At 38.9% G+C, this 19,750-nt stretch overlaps 1 protein-coding gene across 5 annotated transcripts in view; it reads left to right on the forward strand.

The window, feature by feature from the left end:
• The window catches only part of ST7 (suppression of tumorigenicity 7), a 157,968-nt gene that overhangs the window by 104,400 nt on the left and 33,818 nt on the right, over positions 1-19,750 (forward strand). For all 5 annotated transcript variants that reach the window (XR_007767141.1, XM_050903759.1, XM_050903729.1 and 2 more), the window contains 3 exons: positions 1,052-1,206; positions 4,493-4,590; positions 16,381-16,495. Coding sequence is in view for 4 of the 5 variants with exons in the window: in XM_050903759.1 (XP_050759716.1) it covers positions 1,052-1,206; positions 4,493-4,590; positions 16,381-16,495 (368 nt within the window). In the remaining variant the exon portion in view is untranslated. The remainder of the gene's footprint in view (positions 1-1,051; positions 1,207-4,492; positions 4,591-16,380; positions 16,496-19,750) is intronic.

Consider the following 19,750-nt stretch of genomic DNA (forward strand, 5'->3'; position numbering starts at 1 on the left):
TAACACTCCTCCTAATGCAGCTCAGGATGCCATTTGCCTTCTCTGCTGCAAGGGCACACTGCTGGCGTATGTTGAACTTGGTGTCCACCAGGACCCCCAAGTCCTTTTCCGCCAGGCTGCTTTCCGGCTGGGTGGCCCACAGCAAGTACTAGTGCCTGGAATCTTGTTTTCACCCGGACCTGTTGTTTCCTATTCCTCAGCTGATGACTCTTTGTGAAACGCAACTAGAGGCAGCTGCAGCCCGATTCTATTTCTGTATAAAGAATAATCTTATCAGCAGTGTGCTTTGTATCGGAAAGAAGTCAACAGGCTATATCCAGCCTAACTTCAGCAGCTAAAAATGTGGTCATTGAGTTTAAAGCAGTTGCCTGGGCTCCCTCTATAGTCAATGAGAGAGGCACATCCATTCAGCAGTTCACCCTATTCTTAGAGAGATGTTTAAACATGTGAAATGAATGGCTTTGTGAAGATGCTCCTTGATGGAGGCAGAGGGGCACAGATAGTTCAGAGATCTAAATTAGACAGCTGAAAGCTGGATGAGGTGACTCCCACCATGCATGTCACCTTTCTGTGTATTCCTAAAGCTGCTTTCCTGTTTGGGGCAGGGGTTTTTTTTGTTTGTTTTTTAATCTCTAGAATTACATTTCTAATCTGTTCTTTGCATATGGCAAGTGTTATAGGGCTATTGATTCTTTTCATACCATTACAGTAATGGAGACATTTTGTGTTAAAACAATAGTGCATAAAACTAGTCTTGGTTTCCAGAAGGCGTTTTAGTGATGTAGGCCATGATTGCTTAGTGAGACAGTGCTTTTCTTTCTGGGGCAGTTGTCAATAGGTTTACTCAAGTGGCTGAGTGATACAGTACCTACAAATGAGAGTCATGGTCTGGTTGCCAGAATATTTATTCATCAGAATAGTTCTTCAGAAAGGTATATGGACAAAACTCCATTGCCTCTGTATTTGGTACATCCTTGCCAGTCTGCTTGTCTTTGTATAGCTTTTACTTCATGCAACTTTCTCATGGTTTGTTCCTCTGATATTTTTGCAGGTGTGCTACTGCCTATATTCTCTTGGCCGAAGAGGAAGCGACAACAATTGTAGAAGCAGAGAAGCTGTTCAAGCAAGCTCTGAAAGCTGGAGAGGGCTGTTACAGGCGCAGTCAGCAGTTACAGCACCATGGTGCCCAGTACGAAGCCCAACACAGTAAGTTTCTTTGGAGGGATTAGCCATTTCTAAAGGGAGAGAGGTTCCGGGGAGTTCTTTTTTTTTGGGTTTTTTTTTTTCTCCTCTCAGAACTATGTACTCAGTATTTAACATTGGCTGGAATAGGCCCTAGAGCCGGACTATTCTGTTTCAATGGTTTTGCTTGATTTTGTTGCTGAGCTAGCAATGCTCAGATTACAGATGCACCTTTTCTTTGTCATGGCAGAAAATATTGTAGCATGTACTTAACAGAAAAGAAAAGGTAGCAGAGCCAAAAGAGATCTGATATTCAGAAAATGCTGGACACTGTTTTAGGAAGTTGCACTGAAGTGCCTTTAGCCATTTTGAAAACATGGGCTCATGTTGTGAAAAGGCAGTAAAGAATGATGGAAACAGGGGTGAAGCGATGCTTTGCCAGCTTTTTGCCATCAGCTGTGAGGGTAAATACGTACACCACGTTGTTCTGTGTAAAAGTTAATGAGACCCATTAACCAGTGTGACATTTGAAAAGTTAGTTGCATACATTAAGAAAGGTCAGAGAAACATAAACATTAAGAACTGGAATACTACAGTGCTCTAATTGAAAGTCTAGATTTTTTTTTTTTTAACTTTGAATAAGCAGATTTAGCTGCTGTGATGATATTTATTAGATGTTTCTTAAACCTAAGAAAATACATAAGGGTTCACTGCCAGTAAATTAACGAAAAGATAAAAAAAGCAAACAGTCTAGGTTATTTCTAGTCTACAATGGCTACCTCAGGCAAAAATAATACCAATTAATTACATAAGTACAAGCACTAACTTACTTTGGGCATCTTCAGGTTTCTCAGGACCTGAATTCACAGCCTTTGGCTATCTCACATAATTTGAAGATTGCTGATAAAAATTATACATAGTGAAATTGTCTGTGATCTCTGATTTCAAAATTGTACACAAGTCTATACCTGTAAACCTGAGGTTTTATAAAGCTTGGGGGTAGTATTTTAAACATTTGTTAGTTATAAAATGATATTTAGGATGATTTGCTTATTTTTGGAAAATATAAAGCAGCTGAGCCCTTGAAGCAATTTTCAGGCTTTAGCAGGCTTATGGTTGTCTGTGAAACCTTAACTTGTGCACTCAGTCCATCCTGAGCACAGAAAATGACAGCGATTCTATGAAAAATACACCGTAAGAGCAATTAAACACTGTCACGATTCTTACGTCAAGATAATCTGGTTAAGTCTGTGCAGGCAAATGTAAGTATAGTATTTTTGTAACCTGTGTGTGCTAGATGGCTGCTGTCATCATCAAATTTGACACCCTGAACCTTCAGTATTAGAGCAGAGGATGTAACCAGTTGAATCGCAAAATTAAGTGCATTCCCACAGAGCCAGAGGGGCTGAAAAGTGACTGCCGGCTCTGACTGGGACTTCAGGAGGGGCTTCAGGAGGGACTAGATCGTCGCACTTCTCTACACCAGCCAGTCTCCCCTTGATAATGTCAGTGTGCACCCACAGAAGTTAGAGAAGTTCCAGCCTCAGATGGTGCTTTGGACACAGGGGCTTCAAGTAGGATTCTCTTGATTACATGCTGGACTTCTGCATGGTTTACAAAGGTGGAGAGCTCAGCTCTCTTTAGAGAGGAAGGACCATGGACAGATATGTTGCAATTCCACGGTTCTGAGATGTCTGTCATTCCATTTCTGGTCCTTGAAGTTGACTTCGGGATGAAAAGTGGGCCTTTCATCTTTTACAGGTGAAAACCACTATGTAATTTCTTGAATAACAGCATATTGCTCTATGTTTCTGTTTATTCACGTGTTCCGTCTCCTTCATGTAGTACTTTATGTTAGACCATGAATTTTAAGAGGAAATAAGGACTTGGAGTGCCCAACTTAACCTCTTCCAAAAGGTGCTAGTTTATAGAAAGCGCGAGCAATCTTCTTTTTAAGGTAGCTCATGTTAGTCACCCCAAATCGTCAGTCACCTCAGAAAATTTTGGCCTGAAAGGTTATCTTGATTTCATAGTAAGTAAATGCCTTTTGACCATTCCTTCTGAGAAGACTGAAAAGGAGCTTGGCCTGAAATGTATACCTCCTAGTTACATTACATAAACATGTTGAAACAGATGTAACTAATAAATTGTTTATTAAATATATAGGAATCAATACAGAGATAAGGAATTACATAATATAAAATACAGCTAAAGAAATTCCTTCCCTCCCTTATTTATTTTTTCTTCTAAAGTCAGACCTTTCAACCTGCTGCTTAAGCTATCTGAAAATTGTAATCACAGCTTTAAAACAATTTGTAGGTACTTGGAATGTTTTCAGTGCACATCTTGTTCTTATTATGAAAGACTTGAAAATGTTAGGAACAGACGAAAATCTTCACAGGCTGCATACTATACACAAAGATAATTTGTAGCAGCCATCTTATATTTTCACGATATGGTAATTTTATAGATGATTAGCTGTCCACTCATTTCCTGTTGGTCCAGAAGCATGTTAAGGGTTCACATTGGAGTTACAGGGAAGAGAATGAGAAATGAAACAAGTAAGAATTCTCCAAGAGAATAATTATTGCAGCTGTTTAGTTTATGTCATCTTTGCTGTTAGGGCATCTTCCAGCGCATAGGACTGTCATATCTGAAACCTGTTAATTTGCCATCCATAATTAGCGGTGTGAGGAATTTGAAGATGATAATTGGGTAACAAGTAAAGGCTCTGTAAACGGAAAGTTCAGGGTATAGTTCTTTTCTTCTAATTGTTAAGAAAAAGACTGTTAGAGGATGAGGATTTGTTTTGCTACATCTCCTATTAACAAGCATGTACATCATAACTTACAAAAAAGGCAGGATATAACATGCATTTTCATGGATGCCCTTGTCTTAACCATGTATGTGAATTGGTAAGTAATTTAATGCTGTGTGTGTGACCACAGAGTTTTGTGCCAATATTAACTTCATAGGGGTTCTCCTTGCCTCACTTCATTACTTGATGGTCTATACCCTATAGCGTTCTCTGTACCTTCAGATCTGCTTATATTTCATAGGTGTAAGGCCAGCCCATGGGTCCTTATTTATACCACTGTATATCTGGGGTAATTCCACTGATTTCAGTGATGTTATGCCACATATAAATCAGCAGAATTTGGTAATTTTTTATTAAAATTACTGTGAAAGCATTGATGATAGCAAATAACAAAAAACGGCAAGAAAACTGTGTTTCCTTTTGTGTTGGAATATTAAATGAACCTTTGTTTTATCTTTTATCTTAATGCTGTTTCTTTTTCCTCTTACACAGGAAGGGACACCAATGTGTTAGTTTATATTAAGAGGAGGCTGGCAATGTGTGCAAGAAAGCTGGGAAGGACCAGGGAAGCAGTGAAAATGATGAGAGATGTGAGTTTGGATTTGTTTCACATGTGATACTTAGATAATAGTAGCATAGAAATGATACGCGTTTGCTTACAAGTTAGCATCCATTCCTGCTGCATGCAGCACTGCTGATAGTCATTTTGTATGTGTAATGTACATAAAGATTAAGTTAAGAGATCATTTATTTATAAGGTTGCAAAAGCAACACTATGAAGTCATAAAATACCAGACGGACGATTGCCCATACAGACTGAGTTTCCCATCCTGGTACATGTGCAATGGAATACAGTCTTTAATTATTTGATCATGAAGTTGCTAACGTTTTTTCTGAAGCATGTAATGAATGCCGCTAACTTAATAAACAGGTCTTAAGTATTCTGTTTCCTCCTTGCAAAGCTGCAGTTTGGCTCTGTGCATTGTTTACGTCACACTATTCAGACTTGAGGACAGTGTTATTTATTCATGCAAAACCTATTACCGAGAAGTCAAAACCAAGTAATTAATCTATAATGAACTGATTTCCCTCTGAGATGGCAGATGACTGTATCCCTGTTTTGTAGGCAGGGGAGCTACCAATGGTAGTCATAAGTCAGTAGGCTACAAAGCTACAAATTTGAAACACCAAACAGTAGCTATTCTGGGGATGGCAGGAGGGGCAGCTGTCCACATAAGGCACTGTGTGTGTTTCAAGTATGTAAAATGCTCAAGTTTAGAGATAGCTGTGAATGCCTGGCATTTCTTTAGTGAGATCCCCTGGATGCAGATTAGGAACACAGTTCTTGGAGGAGGTGACTTGCCTCACTCGAGGTAGCAAGTCTGTGACAGAAGGAGGAATGGAGCCCTAGAGCTCTGGGCAGATGATGGTAAAACTGCCTACCAGTTTCCTGTGTTCTCCTTTCTTACACTTTGTTTTCCAGCTCCCACAAAAGTGGGGTAGAAATGAATTCGGCAAGATAAAGAGTTCTGCAAGTTAAGCTGAAGGACCTAAATTTTAAATGCACAAAATGGAATCCCAGGCCAGAATGAAGCACCTGTAAAGTGGGCTTCAGGTAGCTCAAATGAATGGTCCCAAAACCTGCCTAGTGAAAAGGGAAATTCTTGCTGCAAGTCAGTGGGAATTTTAACGTAAAAAGGCCAGGGACTTTCTCTGGAGCTGAGGCACTTGCATCAACGGCAGTAGGGCAAGTATGTCTGCCATGTTGGAATCCAGCACCCAGGATCTTTTCCTGGATCTGGGGCACTCATGACTGTTTTTTGAAAGCATTGAGCAGAGTTCATCGTAATAATGCAGGTCCTCATCCTAAATAATCTACCAGATGGCAAGTGGTGAGTAACTTTGTTTCCTGTCTCTAGCTGGGGTTTTTCAGGCACACAGCTCTCACTTTCCAGAATCACTAGGCTCCCAGACAGAGGTGTTGAAAAAGAACTTGTGGAAAACCCAGCCATTGTACGGCTAGGAGTGTGAGAAAGAGGGACAAGGAAGAAAGAACTGGTTTTGCAGTCCTATGGTCAGCTGGGAGAATGTTGATTTCAAAAATGTTGTTTTCAGTCCAGCCAGCTCCACTGATTCTTCATGAATTTTGTTACACAGGCACTCTGGGACAAATACTGAAATGTTTGGGGACAAACATTGGAATTCTAAGTTCTGGCATTAATATACAAGAAAGATAAAATTTTGGATTTCCCATTCAAATATCACACATCATAATTATGGCAACTTCTGGACCTTACTATGGGCTGCTGAATGTGTTTTGTGATTTGTAGATAGGTCTATGTGGAACAGATACTCTGTGAAGCCTTCTGCTGATGTCAATATGTATGGTTGATTGTGTATGCAGAGCACTGGATTCAGGGACTTGGGTGGTCCGTCTAGTCCTAGGTTTCTTATGCAAAGTGAGACCTAGAAAGCTTTGATTATAATGAATGGCTTATTCTGTCCCTAGAGAGGAAATTGTGTGTTGTTGAAGTTAAGTACAATGTGGATCTTGAAAGGCAACAATGACAGGGAGACCCAAAGTCATTGTTTGTTAGACACTTGAAGGATGGAAAACACTCTCCTCAATAGGAATGTTTTGCTAAAATGAAAGGACTGGATGCAACACAAAAGAGGTATAAAGATAGAATTTCAGCTTCTAGAGCTTCAATTCAGATCAATGCATTCTGTATTTTTCCACATACAGACACCGAGCCAAATCTTCAGAACTGAGTTTAGATGCCTCTAGAGCTCTTCGTTGCGAGCAAGCAGAGCTGAGAATTAGCAGGTCCCTAGATGAAATGTAAAAGCAGCGATATCTCTAGGTCAAAACTGCGGTACACTGGGAGCAAGAGTAGGGTCAAGTCAGCTTTGCAGATGCTTTTCTTAGACTGACTTGGAGCTACTTATTTCTGATGAATGCATATCCTCCATTTCTTCACAGAAGACATAAATAATATACTTATGAAGAAGTTTGAACAACATGAATGTGTCATTGAAGGTTTCTATGTGATTGATGAGGGAGGAGATGAATTTATTCACCCTAAAAAGAATATGAAGAATCTGTTGGCTGGGGACCGCTGAACCTAGCATCAGGGGACAGAGGGTGGAGGCCCTGTTTGTGTTTGAAAGATTGAAAACAGATTTCTCAAGACATGGAACATGATGGAAATGAAGTGTTAAGAGGTTCATGACACCATCTGGGAAATATGATTGGGATGTAGTGAGTCTTTGCCACTTTGAAAAAATAAAATATTTGAGAGTGTTTAATTCATTGCATATATGAGGCCATCTTGAGGACATTACTGATGGATTAGATTGTCTTACTTGAATTTTGTGTGAGAAAAGACTGAGATCCTGCTTAAAACACCTTAATGGAAAGAAAATGAGTTGTTGGTGACTTAAAAAAGATTTTGATTTTATGGTTATATACACTGCTGATCGGAAAATCATATTCTTTAATATTATATTGAAGATATTTAAAACCAGGTTTTTTTAAAACTGTTTTAAAAACTGTTTAAAAACAGGGTTTTTTTTAATTTAAAGAAATTGGGTAGGAATTCCTGTTGCTTCTGTGATTGATTTTGAGATAGTATTTTGTTGCTGGCTTTGCTGCTTGGATACTAGTCTTTTAGTTGAGTTGAATTAATGAGAATTATGAACCTGTAATTTTCATGGAAGTATGTAATTGAATCATACATAGGTGTTGCTTTTGCTTGTATTTCTGATGATAATTATTTACTATATTTTGCTATAGAAACCAGCAGCTGTCACTATTTGTATATATTGAGTTAACTTGTGATCTCATTTTGATTAGTGTATTGTTGGAATAACTCCAGTCTAGTCAACAGAGTTATTCCAGTTTTATTCCTGTTTATACAGAGCATGATATGGGCTGTGAGGGAACTAGATCTCTTTTACTGTCCCTGAGGAGAAAGTCTACAGTGCTGGTTGTTTTATTTGTTGTGCTGATTATGTTAGGAGGATTTAAACTAGTTTGTTCTAAATGATGTTGGAAAACTTGGTGTGTGCAGAGGTGAAAGGCCTTAATGGTGGCTGTGGGGCACCTTCAGTATCCCTTCATGTTGAATCTTTATTGTGGACAATGTTGCAAGCCGAGTAGCTACATACTGATGGGCAAGGGTAGCCTTTTGTACCAGCTGCTCTCTGTCTGCTCTTTGCAGATTCCCTCACCATTAAAATGGAAGAAAACAGAAGTGTGCTGGGTTTGTGTTTCGTGTTTTTCATTGATTTAAAACAGAGAGGATATGGAGGGTATGCAAAGGCACTTCTCTCTGTACTTTGCGGGCAACTGGATCAGTGACTGCACTGCAGAATTCAGGAGCAGACGGATACAGTATTTCCCTTGATTGGGTCACTGGAGTATCCAGGTGAAAATGGACCATGCAAGAAAGTGAATTGTCAAATTAATTTGAGCTTCTTGGGATTGTTCTGGAGAACATTTGGACTGTGGAACAAGCTTTCACTGAAGGGTGATGTATGTTTAGGAAAGAGAAGGGTGGCAGGCAGAAGGTATGCTAGTGAACAAAGTGAACAGAAGCTCTTAATAGCTTCCTCTTTCAGAGAGAACATGAAAGAAACTCATTCTGGAGTGTCCTTATCTCCTACCCCATGGCCCTGCACTCCCCTGAAGACTGCTTTGTAGTCTTAACAAGTATATGTTTCTGAGACACAGTGGAATTGCAACTTGTCCCATGCTTTGCAGCTTTGTTTAGAAACAAGTGAGGTTTAGGGAGAGAAGAGACTCTCCAGGTCTTTTCTCAGCTCTGGAGAAGGATAGAAAAGAAAACACTTTTTAAGGGTCAGAAAAGTACATTTTGTTTCTGGGATCAGTCATATCTGCTGAGAAATTACTCTTCAGATCACCGTAAAGGACCTAGAAGTCTACTTCTATGTGCCTAGCTCTGAGAACCTTGCTGACGATATTTCAGTTGGATGTGTTTATGTGTTCATCTTGGTGCCCACCCGCAATCTCTAAATGCGTATTTTGTGCCACAGGAGACACGAAGGACTTATCAATACCTAAGCAGCTTGTATTGTTAAAGTGCTGTATGCTTATCAATGGGCTAAGTGACAAGTTCTTTAAACACTCAGGCTGCCCTGAGCATTTAAAATGGTTTAAGAGGTTATGTCACTTGAAGGCTTCAAAAGGGTACTCAACCATACTAAATCAATTGTAATGATATGGGTAGATTGGGTTTTTATCTTTTTATGACCAGTGGATTTTTGCTGATATAATAGTTCTGCAAATCTAGCATACTTTCTTGGAAACCTCTTTTGCTGGGCTTTGAATAAGGTTTTCTGTTCAATATTCTCTTGAATTCTGTATTCTTGTGTGCATTGCTGATTTGGTCTTGGATAATGGGAATACATAGGCGGGACAGTGTTCTGCACCTTGAATTATCATGCTGTGTGAAACAAAGAGAGTACTAATTGCTAATAAAGATGTTATGATCCCTAGCAACTTAACAACACAGCTTCTGCAGCTACTTGCATCGGCAGCTACTGTCTGTCTCCCAACTATTTCTGTGCCTGGGGCAAGGATTAGTGAGTCAGATTCTTTGGCTTGTGTTACACAGGTCAGGTTAAGCAGGCTGCTCTGCCTTGAGTGGGATTCTAGCTTTACTAACATCTGTAGCAGTTATTTAAAGTACCATTTGTTAAAATTTGAAGGAAAAATACTTCTTAGTTAAACGCGACCAAGAGTTATCTCATAAATTTTAGAAGAGTGCTACTCTTGTGAATGGTGACATTTGCCAATCTCCACCACAGAGTAGTATCTTCAGTTAATTCTTGTTCTGACACACAAGCACTGCAATAATAGCAGGTGATAAATGCTGATTTTAACATTTCCATATGTCTCTATATTCAAATGTGGTTTGTTTTGTCACAGATTCACATGTTATGGGTAAGTGGGAAGGGCGGGTTGGAACATCCCTCATTTGAATGGGCTCTTAAACAAAATGGAGACTCCTGTGATTCCCCTGATGATGTTTATCCCTTCCCTTTACCTGCACATGACTCAGACCCCTCACTTTTTGTCATGACTGTGATCCTGCGCAAAACCCTCAAAAACTAGAAATTTGGTGACCAAACCCGATAATAATGTTTCTCATATAAATTATGGGTTTCCAGCATTGTGATTCTATTAAGATAGAATGTAGTCTTAGAATATAGTCACATAGTCTTGGTAGGAGCCCTGGTAACTTGGACTCCTTTTTGTCTGCCCTCTTGCATCACTCCATGTTCAAGGGCTTTGTGTTGTCCTTTAATTATGCTCTTCCATCTCTCTGGAATCTCATAGCTCATTTTTGAGCTACTAGATAATTTCACTTTAAATTCACTTTAATTTCATTTAAAAATCTACTTCTAAAAATATGGCAGTTTCTGCAAAAAGTACTTTGCGATGATGCAAATAAAGGAATGTTTTTGAGGAGGGCTATGAATGGTGACACTATTTTCATGCTCTATAAAGTTACTAATCTTTGATGTAACAAACTTTATTATAATTTATCACTGTTACTACTTTTGTGTGATGTGATTGTTCAGTAGTAAATGTACATCTGGAACAACTTACGCTCTTCTGGTTTGATGCCACATCTGCCTTTAAAATTGTCATTATTCCTGAAATACATGCATTTTTACAACACAGTCCAAATAACAGCATTTTCGTAATTATATTCCGTAAAGAACTTAAGTCATACTCTGAAGGCTTTAATCCTCCGATTAAGAGAGAACATAAAGGCTGCATGTTCTAGCATATTTCCTTAGAGTTTGCATATTTGGTAAGATATTTTTCGCTTTATTGACTCATTGTTAATCCTACACTGAAGAGAAGTCATATTATCTGTGAATATTATGGAGTACTAGGACTAAACTCACATTTGGCAAATTAAAAATGGAATGCCAGCAAATTTTATACCTGTGCCATCCCACAATTAGTGTGAACTGGATCTGGGTCTCTTTTCTGACACTCTGAAGTTCAGCCATTAGATGACATGTCAAATGCCTTGAATTCAACATATGGATGAAAATACGTGGATCCTACTGCTAATTTTTTCCAAGCTCCAAAAGAACAGGATCTGGCAGATTTGGCTTCTTAGCTTCTATCCTCTCTGAGCTGTGAAAGAGTAACTGCGGAGCTGCTTCCAAACAAAATGGTGATTATTTGCCAAAAGGAATGCAGCGCATAGAGAAATGCATTAAATGACAGAATCCTACTTTTGCTGTAATTAAGCAGAACTTTAATTCAGGGAGGTCCAGTGTTTTTCAGATCATTTTCCAACTCCGAGAGCTATGAGAGCGTCTGTTTACATCACATGAATCCCACTCACAGTGAGACCACGCTGGAATGAGTTGCACTTTGACCAGGAGTTAGCCTAATTTTTACGCATCTGACATTGTTAACAGAGCCTTTTTGTGTGCTAGCCTTAGTCTGCTGACAATGTTTCTTCCCTTCTGTCCTTGCCAGGTGAGGTGACCAGGAGAAAAACTTAAGCATTAGTGTATCTTATTAGACATCAGAGTCAACGTGGAGTAACATGTTGCAAATGCCTCAAGCCCAGGATAAGTTTCAGTCAGAGCTTAGACATCTGAAAGCTCAGCTGTAGACAATGAAGCCCACAGAAATGGAGGTTTCTGTTTTTCTACTCAGAAATGGCTTGGAGTTTTTGCCTTTTCTACCTTGTTCAGTTAACAGTTCTTACAGATTACAAGTTATATACCAGAAAGCAGTTTATGCAAAGCACTTGTGAAAATAACAGTGCTATCCATACTGTGTGCTTTATTCTTCAATGGTGGTGGACAGTTGCACCTGCAAAATGGCAGCCTCAGTCATTCCTCTCTTAGGAGACAGATTTTACCATTTCAGATACCCGCTGTGGGAACAGATACACTAGGAATTAAGGTTGTAACAGTTTCACTGTTTGCATTGAATTTCCCCTGTTTGCTTGTTGTTGTTTCTCCATTTTAAGCTGAATTCACTTTTCATATTTATGAATGCATTCAGTTGAATACATTGATCTAAAAATGTTTTTGTTTGTTTGTTGAGAAGGTATGAGTATAAGCAGCAATGAATGGTTGCATGCACTGCCCATAAAATATGTGACCATGCATACAGCCATAATGCAAATGGAGACTAAATGTGTCAACATCAGGTTATATATAAGATCATTCATTTATCCAGCGCTGTATTCCCTTGAGTCCCATGGTCTAGTCGTAGGCATAAGCTGTAGCTTAAAGCTGTTTTCTACACAAATAATGTTTCATTGCTAATTGATGCATGATGTTAATGTCGTCACAGGGAGAATAACAGATAAAACAGTTAAAGCTACATTCCTTGAAAATGTTTCAAAAATTAGATCTAAATGAGAAAATGCTGATGACTGAAATATTCTCAGGGAAGGGAGTCCTCTTCATTAAACTGTTCTTTGGGAGATAAAACTTGTTCCTCATCCAATAAATCAGATGTGGATTTCCTTGTACCATAAAGCATTTTTTGTGATCATCACGTTCTCATATCCATCATGAAATCATTGAACCTATACCCTGCAATATGGATTGGGGTGAGTCTGAGAATATGGCCCTCCCAGGATTAGTGATAAGATATCCGATTGTGTCAGACTTGTTTCCAGAATTTTTCTGCGAACTTATACTCCCAAAATATTATTTAACTAAAAAAGTAAAAATTATTAATTATCTTCAAAAGCTATCATTTCTGTATATTTGCAGTATACCTAATGAATCTTTCAACAAAAAGCAATTCCACTTTCTACACTTACCTATTTCCCCCCAAACATGCAGAGCAATTAGAACAGAATAGGGGCTAACCCAGCCTCAGATCTGAATTTCATCACTATAAAGTATTTTGACCAATACAAGTTCAAAGTAAAATCCTCGTGAACATAGATTTGGTATGATATGTTCAATAGCTGTTTGAACATCCTTATATTGTAAGGAGGGAATACATTCATAGCCGTGTGGTGTCTGTTTTCATATGGTATGAAAATAAGCTTTGCTCAGCGGAGCACAGCTCTTTCATACGAGCTGAGAAACCAACTAACTGGAATTTTACAATGGAACTTTTAGTCCTAACTAGTGTTTATGTAAAATGCTGTAGCGGCTCTGGTGAGAAATCTTGAGTGCTGAATTTGATGACTGCCTCTTGAGATCTTAAGGTGTGGAGAAAGATGATAACAGAGCCTTCATCTTTTCTTTAAGTGCAGTGCTTGCCACTCAAATGAAAACATTTGTCAGGTTACAGTAAAGATGTAAAGAGAATTAAAATTGATAAGCCAAACGATTTAGCAAATGTTAGTCTGTAACTTCACAGAAAATAAATCTTTGGGTGCAAAGGGAGGTCTCTGCGTCTTAAACTAGAGTCAAGATTAGAGCTTGATGCTGTACGGGTCTGGGGAACTCGAGGGTGCGTTCTTCATCTTGTGTTCAGGGATAACGTGCCCATCTTTACATCTCTGTGTGGAGTATGAGCCAGCCTCCTTCTCCATCTGCTAGGGAGGGGAGGGGAGCAGGCTCACGGTCAGCTCTCTGTTGCTTCTCAGCATGACGCAGTATTTGGCCTGCCCTCACCATCCAGCAGGCCTATGTTGCAACCTTTGTGGCGGTTTTTTTCTTCCCCAGTGTTTGCTTTCACTATGAGGCCTAAAAGATGACCTGTCATAATATTCTTCCATCTAAGTGGCTTTACTTTCTGGGAAGTTTCTCAAAAAACAAATTTTTACTGTGACTGAAAATTATTTGCAGTGAAAACTATATACTCTACATCCTGAGATGACGAGAGAAATGAGTTCATGTCCTCTCTTCTTTTTCTTTTCTTTTTTTAATAGCAAACATGCTGTCATTTGTGCACAGTCAATGTTCGAATAGCTGAGTGGCTACTTAGAGGTGTTTTATTTTTGTAGCTACAATATCAACTGTGTTCATTATAACTGGGTTGGACGACTTAACGTTCGGCCTTTCCCAGATGAAATCTTTATTAACACTTGTCAGTTTGGAGGCCTGGCAGTCCAGACGGTGACCTTTATTCTGCTGCTGTCTTAGGCAGGGTTTATCACTCTGGCAGAACCTAATTAAAATAGAAAAAAAAATAATCAGTGAGTGATGTCAGTGAGAAATGGAGAACCAGAGTAAGAGCTTTTACTGGCCACAGTACATCTATAACTAGCTGCAGCTCTTCCCTTTTCTTCGCTGATGGAGGGAATGTTATTCTGCCAGCCATTATTCATTCTCAATGAGCAGGGATAATCTTTCTTAATCCCTTGGAGGGGTTTCTTTGCAATATGTTCATTCTGAACTTTAAATCACTATTTACATAGGGCCAGATTCTGTCATGCTTTTTTCCTGCCAAATAGTAGCTTCCTCTGTTAAAAATGCAATAGTGAGTAAGGACAAGAATGAAGAGAAGTAGGCTCTATGCTGGATCCTTAACTGATGAATCCAACTATGTGAATTTTCACCTGCAGTTATTTTTCCTCATGAGCAATGACTTCAACATTTTATTGTCAAATCCTTCCACTTACCTAGATGAGCACCAAGGCCTGTGGTCCATTTTTTGGAAAACTGGAGAAGGAGAAAAGCCTGCAAACTATGCAGTTTTGTTTGTGTTCTTTTTCACAGGTTCAGCTCCTACCATTGAAACAAGGAGCTTTATGGCCATTGCCATGCCACTAGCATCAAAAATTCAGTGAGCTCTTTCAGCTGCTGTCTCAGTGATCATGATTCTCACCAGAAATTTATATAATCAGTTAAACAAAACACTGCCATCCTTGCCTTTGATATTTTAATTATCCTCAGACTGTAGCAAAGTCAGTACTATCCAGATAGGCAAATTTAGGCAGACTTACCCCTTAAGGTCAGAATAGTTCTTACATTAGCTTATGCCAGACCATTAACACAAGGAAGAAATTCTCTGTGCTTTGCATCTCTGTTTACCTGTTAAGGTCTCTTCTTTAACATAGTGAAGAAGCTCTAGTGCATTACCTGTTTCTCATTTTCTAAAGTTCTTGGTGAATCTCCACCCCTCTTGTTTCAATCCTGGTTTATTTTTGTTTATATGTTACTTGTTTGTGAGATTAAGATTTGCTGGTTCTCATCAGTTTCTCTCTTTATATCTTCAAAGGTCGGTTTATTAAGTGACAAGAATTTTCAGGTCAAGCTTACTATTTTCAAATTGAGCAAGGCTGACCTTGAATGATTTCCTTTACTTGGCTTGTTATAGTATTTCTGTTCTCATAAACCATCTCAGAGAGATTGCAAATGATAGTGTTCCCCTGCAAGTTCCTGAAGAACAGCAGTAATATCAGTTATTCTAGTTCTATGGTGTGTGGGATCTTTTTGTGCTGAATGTACATTGTGTAGGCAGTTAAGTTGTAACAACCATAAAGAGGACACAAGGAAGCAAAGATCTTTTAACACTTCAGTTCTTTCGAGAATCACTCTGACAATAAAAAATATTAATCAATTCTGCATTAAAAAAACATGGATGCTTCTAATAAGTGTGGCTTCAAAAAGGAGATGCAATAGAATATCAGCTTCAGTCATTTGAATCTATGCAGACACTGAAACCGAGGATGTCTAAGAACAAATCTGTAGTATCTCTCAAAGGGTTAGTTTTTAAAGTAAAGGCACTTACATGTAAAAGGATTAGATTATTTTAACTACACATTTCATTCAGTTTGTCATACAAGATGGATTCTTTAGTTGTAGTGTTAGAGTTGTATAAACTTTACCTTTCCTATTGTTGCTGCCTTTTCTTTCTTTCCTTTTTTTTTGTTTTGTTTTTTTTAATACTGGCCACAATTGCAATTGTGTTCCAAAGTATCCATGATTACAAATCCTAATATCACATACTTCATAATATAGTTGCATATATGTAAGCTTCTCTCATTTGATTTTATTCTGATTTTTTTCAATGAATTTTCTGTTTTTTCTACTAATACACCAGAGAGGTGCTGGATTACTCACTACTGATGTACAGGAGCTACATTGTTGAAGATTCTTTTCCAGTACAATAAGATAACTCTTGAAGAAGCCTGTTAATTGAAGGAGAGTTATGTATTCAGGCAGCTGTGTTCTTTGATTTGACTAATTACATCCTATGCAAAGCATGTCTTGTCAGGAAACCTGACCCAATGTCCATTAAGAGCTCAGAGACTTCTAAGATAATAGTGAACTCTGGGAAGGAGCCAAGAACAAGGGGAACTTAGGGGTTTTAATTTGGTGCTGGTTATTTCAATGCATTTTGAACAAGAAACCCTTTTCCATGTTAGTAATCTAACCCTTTCATATGTTATTGATTTTAGTTGATGAAGGAGTTTCCTCTGCTCAGCATGTTCAACATCCATGAAAACCTGCTAGAGGCTTTGTTGGAACTGCAAGCGTATGCAGATGTCCAGGCAGTCTTAGCAAAGTATGATGGTAAGTTCATATATATTTATATTTTCTCTGTATGGTACACACAGAAGCAATGTTTCAAAGTCAAACTCTTAAAATTTAGGAAGCACTGTAATTATAGTGATTGGCACGAGCTTCATAGATCCCCTTACACAGTCCTTAATCCAAAGATTAAACATTGTGCATTTTTTCTGCCAGCCCATGCTTAATTCATTGTACAGGGTAATGGAACTCACTAGCAGTTCTTCAGTGCTTTCTTTGCTTTCTGTTGATGTTTAAAGAATGACTATTTAGGTTCTGCAGACTTTTTATTGCATGCTATTGAAACCTTGTCTGAAGAAAGGATTATCAGTTCCCTTGTGGACTTTTCTATGAATGCTGACTTAGTAGCATACAAATGCTTTACAAACATTAATTGATTTAACTTCACAGCAGTCTAGTGAGTAGCGGACTTCATGTCCTATGGGGAAAACTTGGAAAGCTCAGAAGACTAGGTGAACTTTTCGCATTAATTTTCAGTATTTTTCAGTAAGCATTGGTTTATGCAGCGTTACATCACTTTTTATGTTCAAATCACAGCTCCTGCTGACTTCAGCTCTAGCCCTTTGAACTTGAATTCAAGACACCAGGGTCTCAAACAGAGAAAGGACAGAGTAAGAAGCGCCAACTGGCGTTCTTTGTTTAGTTTAAGTTAAATGGCTTTTCCTTGTATTGTGTAGAAAATTTATGACAGAAACAGGAATACAATCCAGTTCTCTTGAGCAGTGTTCATCAACCTGCACAGTGCCACTCTTCATCCTCTTCCTGCAGTCCCTGGTTTACTCACTATCCACATTCCAAGTTCTGCAACAAGTGAATCAGGAATCCTACAGCCATCAGTTTCCTGTTGTGTTACTACACAGTCCTCATTCATCCTCAGAAAAGTCTCATTCTATGCACTGGAGTATAGCAAAGGAGTTTATGAAAGGAATATTATGTAATCATACAACTAAAAATGAGATCATAACACGCATGAATCAAATAGCTGAATTAAGTGAAACCGGTAGCCTTAATTTTGATGTTTCTTAACTCTTTCTCTAAGTTGATCTTGTAGCCTTTAAAATGTTCTTAATTACAGCCTTTCTGGTGTTCTTTGAACAGATTTTAAGGCATGTAACTTCCAAAGTTTTTGAAAAGATAGTTGGACATCATTTGAGGTACTGTTGTATAAATGGCTACCAATATGGGCTCTGGAGCCTATATCCACAGTGCTTTGGCCACTCTTTCTCTTTGATTCTTTGAAGGAATTAGCATCTTTTCCAGCCTGCCCTTAGTTGATCTTCTGTCCCATTTGTCTACTGAATTGTCTTCTGCTTCTATTTTGCATGGTCAGTTTCAGCTTTCTATTGCTCCCAGTTCCTACCAGAGGCTCCTTGTTCAGCCAGTGCCGCTCATTCCCAATTCCATTCTTCTGCCTCTCCTAACTACATATCCCAATCTTCTCTTCAGGGCAGTGATGGTCATGATACATCTCCTCACCCACTTTCCAACGAGATGTCTTAGCAAACATCTTTTCCATCTGCCCTTTTCTCTGTGTTTTCTGCCTCCTCTTCATTTGACGTTCTCTGCTGCATTGCCTGGGTGCCAAAAAGCAGAACAGGAAGAGCTCACGCAGACAGAGGCTTCTGGCTGTCAGCCCCAAGTACTTGGCCCCATACCATCACATGGAACAGTGGCAAGGGGATGATGCGTAAGTTTATTGGAGTACTGAGACGTGCGTACTTGATGAGCAACGAATCTTTGGAGGGTATAACCGAAAAAATTGCAGAAGCTTCCACTGAATATGTGCTAACTGCTTTCTTCTAACATCTTATAACTTAGGAGATTAAGATAAATTTTAATGAGGCTAGCAATAGACCATTGGCCTGATAGTAACTCAATCATCCAGCCAGATTTCAGACCCCTGCAGTAGACTGTGGCAGAGCTGAGGTTAACGCAAGATCAATAAGCAGCTGATTACAGGCAACATTAGTGATATTCACTGCTACCAGTCCAGCCTGGAATGTTTTCAACTCTTTCTGGAGTCAAATAATTCTAAGCAGATATCAAAATGTCACCCAGGCCCTTGAGCTGCACTCCAGTAGCAGTAATGACTCTGGGAGAGATCTTGGTCGTGCTTAGTCTGGTTGAAGAAATCTGCAGTTAAAGTGGTGACATCAGAGTCTTTCCTGTAGCTCCTTGTATTTCAGTAATTTCTGTGACACAAGTGTAGATCCCCATGGACTTTATTTTGGCATGTTAAGAAGCAAGTAAATAGAAATTCCCATTTTTATGCCTGTCCTGGTTTCGGCTGGGACAGAGTTAACTCTCTTCTTAGTAGCTGGTACATGACAATGCCCCAGGCACCACAGGACGTTGGTACCTTCTAGTCTTTAATGTAGTTATGAGATAATAGTCTTGAGAGATAGCAGAACTGTGACAGAACAGGGAATTAAGCCATGCCCTCCCAAATCTCAGACTAAACTCCTGTGGCAGCTCTACTTTTGCATACTAAAGCACTGATCCCTAGTTTTAAACAATACCATGGTGGCACTTCGTATCATGGAAGTTGATAAAACTTGAAGATACATTTTGTTTTCTCAAAAGCATCTGATAAGAGTCAAAAATGAGGTCGTAAATGTAACAAATGAGGCTTTTCAAAATAGAACTTGTCTTACTTTGTCTGTTTGAACCCATGCACTTTCAACTCATGCTTTGCCATTTATAAACAAAGGTGTGTGTATACACTAGGTATGCACAAGGACTCAGCAAACGCAGGCTTAACCAGTATAACCCTTACAGTTCATGAGTCTCAGAAGGCCCATCTCAGGGAGTCTCAGCTCATTTTAGAACTCATCAGCTTCATGTGTTGTAAGATTTATTGGAATATAAAACAATGAACTCATTTATACTTTCCTATCTGCAGTTTCTGTTGGTCCCACTCCACTGCCTTTTTTTGACTAAGACCAAATCTGATTTATTGTATTTTGATAACATATGAACAAATTATTTCCTTGAGCAGTCTGCCCCCACCCTGGGCTAAAAATTTGGATCACATTATGCGAAACCTCAGCCTCTGCAAGCAGACACACTGCTTTACCAAAAGCCATGTGTTAAATTGTGTTTATATTATGTACCTGGCAACAGAGCTGATGTCCGTACTCATTATTCATGGAAAAAGGGCCTCATTAGTGGGACAGCATGCACTGTTGCTGAGCTACATCATTATGGTTTCAGAGTTCAGTGTCTGTCAATAGAGTG

This window comes from Gymnogyps californianus, chromosome 1 (genome assembly GCF_018139145.2).
Source record: "Gymnogyps californianus isolate 813 chromosome 1, ASM1813914v2, whole genome shotgun sequence".
Classification (NCBI taxonomy): Eukaryota; Metazoa; Chordata; class Aves; order Accipitriformes; family Cathartidae; genus Gymnogyps; species Gymnogyps californianus.